General features: G+C 36.1%; 1 protein-coding gene across 1 annotated transcript; it reads left to right on the top strand.

Moving 5' to 3' along the window:
* The first annotated feature begins 2,593 nt into the window (after nt 1-2,593).
* Nucleotides 2,594-5,637, top strand: LOC148998946 (wall-associated receptor kinase 2-like). The gene is given in 4 exon segments (XM_089141583.1): nt 2,594-3,559; nt 3,928-4,083; nt 4,289-5,085; nt 5,087-5,637. Coding segments are annotated over 4 exon segments (2,247 nt in total). The 5' UTR covers nt 2,594-2,646; the 3' UTR covers nt 5,468-5,637.
* The last annotated feature ends 933 nt before the right edge of the window (nt 5,638-6,570 follow it).

The raw sequence follows: 6,570 nt of genomic DNA, 5'->3' as shown, positions 1-6,570 counted from the left end.
GGAGAACAAAAGGCAAGAACATATATATTCAATGAGCGACTCGCTTTGCTTAGTATTTTGACAGGGAGAGTTCTTCCCGACAATAACGAAAAGACTTGGGTTTTCTGTTTTGGATAAAGAGATCCGGTTGAATTTTTATAAAATGGGTTTAGATCCGAATAATTTAAGGGTTTTTAATCTTAGCCATTCAATTTGGATTTTCCACGTGTCACTCATTGCTGCCGCACTGCTGTGCACTGCAGAGAGATGTGCACAGCAGACGATTTCCCCCCATACCCTTCCACACACCCATTAATTAAGAAGCGGTATGATGTAGTTGAATAAAGTATATTCATTGAGTACTTTGATGATTGTGAGATCGCTCAACATAAAGAAAATATTAATTTCAACCCCATGAAAACAATAAAGAACTTATTGGTCTTGAAGCATTATATTAAGTGCAATTGGGGCACCAATGTATCTTGTTAATAGTACACAATCGAATATAGCATTTTCTATAAGTGTATTAGAAGATTTATTTCTTTTCCAATACGAAGACACTTAAATGTTGTTAAATATATATTAAGTACTTTCGAGGAATTATTGACATGATGTTATTTTATGAATATGGACATCAACTTACTTGTTATGCTAATACAAGATATTTATTTGATTTAAATAAAACTAGATCTCAAACATATTATTTATTCACAAGTGAATGTTAGCTATTTTATGGCGTTCAACAGAACAAATTATAGCTGTCACTTCTTCAAATCATGCAGAGACAATAGTGATTCATAAAATAAATTGACAATATATTTGGTTATGATCAATGATATAACAGATTCATAAAAGATGCGGTCTTCTACTAGAAGAAGGGGTTTCAATATTATTATATGAAGATAATACTGCATGCATAGCTTAATTGAAGGGAGGATACATAAAAGGAGATAGAACGAAATATATTTCATCGAAATTTTTCTTCACTCATGATATTCAATAAAATGATGAAATCGATGTTCATTGAATTCGTTCAAGTGATAATTTGACAAATTTATTTACTGAGGCATTGTTTACTTCAAATTTTGAAAAGCTGGAATATGATATTGGAGTGTGCAATTTTAAAGATATTCAATGATATTATCATTAGGGGGAGTAAAATACATGCTGCACTCTTTTTCCCTTCACCAAAGTTTTGTTCCATTGGGTTTTCCTGGTAAGATAGCTACCAAGACATATTATTTAGATATGTATACTCTTTTTTCTTTACTAAGATTTTTTTCCACAGGGTTTTTTCTTAGTTAGGTTTTAACGAGGTACATTATCTATTGATGGACATCCAAGGGGGAGTTATAAATAATATTAATTGTGGATATCCATCACCCCCAAATAAATAATACTTCCAATTGAAGATCTTAATCACCTCAGCATGCAATCTTAGTAATTCATATTTCCATTTTAATTGAAGATCACAGTCATATTAACACACAATGTTGGCAGTCAATATTTCCATTATGTGCTCCTTCTATCTTGGGCGACAATCTATCCTTTCGTATCAAGAACATCTTATTGTGTGCAAGAATCATATAGGTTGCACTTATTTGCAAAGGTGGGGTGGAAAAAAATGGGTGGGAAAAAAAATATGTGGGCTCCATGTATAGTGGGGTGAGAGAGAAGAAAAGGAAATGAAATGATTTTATGAAAAAGTGATAGTAGTTGGTCTCACTTTTTACTTTTCTACAAAATTCCACCAAATTTGTGGGGTTTTAAAATGACTTGAGGTGGAAAAGTTGGGCTGTCACATCACGAGACAAGTTTCCTTAATTCAAGGAAGCCTGCCTATCACTTTCCCACCCCAAGCAACCAAACAATTTATCTAATTTTGGAATTTAAGGGAAAAGTAAGAAATCTACACTTTTTTCAAGAATTTTCCCACCCCACTTTTATTCCAGTAAACAAACGCAGCCATATTGTATTTCTTTGTAGACTCTAAGCCTATATAGGGGAATGATGAAAATTCATTCAAATTAGTATTATAAGAAATACTAAATTAGAAAAGGTGAATTGGAATTTTGAATTTTTGTTTGATAGTGGTTTGTCACTTTTTCTTAGGATAATAGATATAACTAATTATAAATAGGGTTCATATACAATTTGCTCTTTTAACATAAAAATAAGGGGATGAAGAAATGTAATAATAGTTCACTTTTTTTTTTTTTAAGAAATGAGAGGCAAAACTTTTTCTTTAAAGTAAAACTTTTTGGGAGAAAAATAAGAATAAATAAAAAGTTAAAGCAGAGGGGAGAGAAATTTTCCAATCATATTGTTTTGTCCCATCAAATATTATAGTTGTGATGCTTATGCACTACGACGATTTCTGATCAGGGCTGTGGATTTACCCAAAAAAAATAAAAATCAGGGCTGTGGAAGGAAGATTCCTGGGAAGACTTGGGAAGACTTGACCCAGTTCGATTCACTGGAAAAGTAAAGCACACCGAATCGGACTTTCATTTCCTTCTACGCGCAACTCTGTTTAATCATTGAACGAGGCGCATGTAAAATCCGGACTCTCCTCTTTGGTGAATCATATCCAGTCTATAAATTAAACGTTCAAGTAAGAAAGATAGTATACTCTCCTCGCAATTAAATTCAGCAAGTTATTAAGCAATGGGTGTTTCTCGGTTGCTTATGTTATTACTGTTCTTCTTCTTCGTCCTGTTTTGGCCAGCTATGGCAACCTTAACTTACCCAGTGGCTAAACCCAACTGCTCTCAGCATTGTGGTAAGATCAGAGTTCCATACCCCTTTGGTTTTGGAGACGAAGGCTGTTACAGAGGGGGTGGTTTTTTCCTAACCTGCAACGACACTCATCACAACCCTCCAAAACTATTCCTCGGGAAGGGAAATATTGAAGTGTTGGACATTTCACTATTACAAGGCCAAGTGCGAGTCCTGAACTCCATAATCCTGGATTGTTACAACACATCAGGCCTGGCTTATAGGTATTCTAAGTCTCTCAGTTTAAAAAAGAATTCCATGAGCTTGTCCGACACTGACAACAGATTCACAGTTCTGGGTTGTGACACGAATGCTATCTTTAAGACTAGTGGTGGAAATTTCTCGAGTGAGTGCAACATGAAATACTGCAGTTACATAAACGATAGTACTACTCAAGGTTCCTGCAGCGGGGAGAGCGGTTGTTGCCAGATCACCATCCCAAAGAGGGTCAAGAGTTTCAGCCTAACTATTACAAGCTTTGACAGCCACAGGCAGATCTTGAGTTTCAATCCCTGCAGCTACGCTTTTATGGTCGACGTGAACTGGTACAACTTCTCCGTGTCCCATCTCAAGAATTTCAGCAATGAAAACAACAAATATGGTGTCCCGCGTGTCCCGGTTGTGTTGGATTGGGCAATAGAGGAGCCAAATGATTTTCCTTGTGAAGCAGCAAGAAAGAACCACACCACTTATGCTTGTGGCAAAAACTCTGAGTGTCTCGAGTCCAAGAACGAGCTTGGATACAGCTGCAACTGTTCTCAAGGATACCAAGGAAACCCCTATCTTCCAGATGGATGCCAAGGTAAACCTCATGAACACTAATCTCTTAACTATCCAAATTGAAACTCTTCTTAGATCGGAAAACATCTTATTGTACACATCACTCTGCTGTGCAGAGCCGTGTACTTAAGTTCCCCAAAAATAGGCTGAGAAAAAAAAAAGATTAAAAGAGTATTGAGGATTGTTTTTAATTCAGAATCAAGCCTTTAATCACAACCTTTATTTAATATAAAAATGTAATGCTCTACACAGCAAGAGAAGTTGTATGGTTTAAAACTATAATGCTTTACACAGCAAGAGATGTGCACAAAAGAGGAATTTTTTTCCTTGATCATTCTTTACAACTTTTCCGGTGGAAAACCCTAAGAGTTGCAGGCATGTTTGGTGCAGATATAGATGAATGTTTAGATCAGACAGTTAGTCTGTGCAGTTGGAATTGTATCAACACGCCTGGGAATTTCACTTGTTCTTGCCCGCCTGGTTATCATGGGGATGGAAAGAAAAATGGAAGTGGATGCAATCCTCCAGTGATTCCGTTAACTGTTGGTAAGTAAAACTGAAGTTAACAAATTCAATCTTGGAATTCTTTTTATGCAGCAGAAGTTGCATCCTCATCAGCAACAAAATTTTGAAATCAAGCCTCTGTTTGTCTGTGAAAATGTTATATGCAGAGAAATCTTTTAATTACTTTCCCAACAAAATTAGGCTCCCAATCTTAACCAGTCTTCTATTCTTCAATGTCTGCTTATAGGTATTGGCTTGGGCTGCTTGTTTCTACTTGTAGCTAGCTTCTTGACATTTTTTGCACTCCAAAAGAGAAAGGCTAACAAACTCAAGGAAAAATTCTTCCAGCAAAATGGAGGTTTTTTGTTAAAGCAGCAGATGTCTTCCCTTGAAGGATCTGTTGAAGTTGCCAAAATCTTTACAGCTGAAGAACTGAAGAAAGCTACAAACAACTACGCTCAAGACCAGATCATTGGTCGAGGAGGTTATGGTACAGTATACAAGGGGATTCTTCTTGATCATAGAGTTGTTGCCATTAAGAAGTCAAAAATAGTTGATGAAAGTCAAATTGAGCAATTCATAAATGAGGTGGTTATTCTCTCGCAAACCAACCACAGAAATGTAGTGAAGCTATTGGGTTGTTGCTTAGAGACCGAAGTTCCTACTTTAATGTATGAGTTTGTTACTAACAAAACCTTATTCCACCATATCCATGATGAGGGATGCAATTCTAGAATCTCATGGGATAATCGTCTGAGGATAGCTGCGGAGACATCAGAGGCCATCGCTTATTTGCATTCTGCGGCTTCACCACCTATAATTCACAGAGATATCAAGTCAGTGAACATTCTCCTGGATGATAATTATAGTGCAAAGGTGTCAGACTTTGGTGCATCAAGGTTGGTTCCATTAGATCAAACTCAAATTAGTACACTAGTCCAAGGAACACTAGGATATCTGGACCCAGAGTACCTTCAATCAAGCCAACTCACAGAAAAGAGTGATGTTTATAGTTTTGGTGTAGTACTTCTGGAGCTATTAACTGGGAAAAAAAGCACTCTATTCTGATGGTCCCAGTAAAGATGTAGGCCTAGCAATGCATTTTATCACTTCAATCAAAGAAGGAAGGGTTTGGGATATTCTAGATGGTGGGGTTATAGCTAAAGGATGTAAAGAGCAACTCCATGAAGTCATACTACTGGCTGAAAGATGTCTAAGAATACAAGGGGAAAAAAGGCCTAAAATGAAAGAAGTGGCAATGGAGCTACAACGGTTGGGCAACTATCAAAAGCACCCTTGGGTTGCACAAAATCCTGAGGAGGTTGAAGCTCTTCTTGGCGAAACATCGGACTTTCATGGCCACCACACTATTGGGTATGATAGTATGACTAATCAGGTGGCAATATCATTAGATGGTGGGAGATGATTGTATGTTTTAGGATATCCTTGTTAGTCTTGCTTCTTTGCTGTATCTTTAGTATTGTGTTTATTTGTGATGTTTTGCAGTTGTCATTTAACAGTAAAGGTGATTCCCAAGTTAATGCAAAGTTACTGAAGGAATACATTCCATGATATACAATGTCAATCTTATTATAATTTTGTAATTAGTATCCCGTGGGAATAGAAAAAGAACCGTCTTCTAATCAAGGTTAATACATTTTGATGCAAAGAAATGCATGAGCTTAAAAAGAAATTAAAAATTAAATTCTTTTGGTTGAAAAAATTAAAAATTAACTAGTACGTGTCGTATCATCGAATACTTTAAATTGTCCTTTTTATACATGTGATAGAGAAGAGTAGACCAGTGGCTTGGGAAGACTTGGGAAGATTGGCTCCTAAGTCAAGTCATGCACAATTAATCAAACTATTTGAAGTGAAGGAAACAATTTCTTCCACACGGAAGGTCAATAACATAAAGCTACTGTCATCCTTCTATGTATATGTAAACAACGTCTTGCTAGCCTGAGTGTGGTTGGCAATTGATGGGAAAAAGTGAAAAGTGAAAGACAAAAGTTGTGTTGAATACTTTATGGAATGGGTGGATTATTAGAAATTGTAGCCAAAACGATATTTCAATAGTTGAGTTCAAAATGCCGATCCAAACCTCTCTTTTTTCTCTTTTTCTGTTTTTTTTTTTTTTAAAAGAAAGAGGTAAAGTTACAATCTGAAGAACCTTGAGCCTTGTCTTTCTTGGTGAATGAAAAATGCAAGGCGTTCAGGTAGATTAGGAGGATCATAAGAAATTACATGTTCAAAAGTAAGCAAACTAACCAATTGATCATCAGCACATCTGTTAGTCTTCGGTACTCCATGGTGAAATTCACAACTAATGAATTATCCTCGCAAACCCTCAATATCTTCTAATATATCCATGATAGCCCAAGACGATTAGTAGGCACCAAGGATGGTTTTTATTTTTTATTTTTTTGTAAAAAAGGGATTTATTTATTTATAAGGAGAATCCTCTATTATAACCTAGACCTAGAATATCAAACAAAAGAAACCAAAAAAGACGAGGGGGTGAGGAAG

Source organism: Hakea prostrata, unplaced genomic scaffold (assembly GCF_041222555.1).
Source record: "Hakea prostrata isolate BN-2017 unplaced genomic scaffold, UWA_Hpros_2 contig_86, whole genome shotgun sequence".
Lineage (NCBI taxonomy): Eukaryota > Viridiplantae > Streptophyta > Magnoliopsida > Proteales > Proteaceae > Hakea > Hakea prostrata.
Note: the sequence above shows the minus strand (reverse complement) of the source record. Positions and strands in the feature narration are given on the sequence as shown.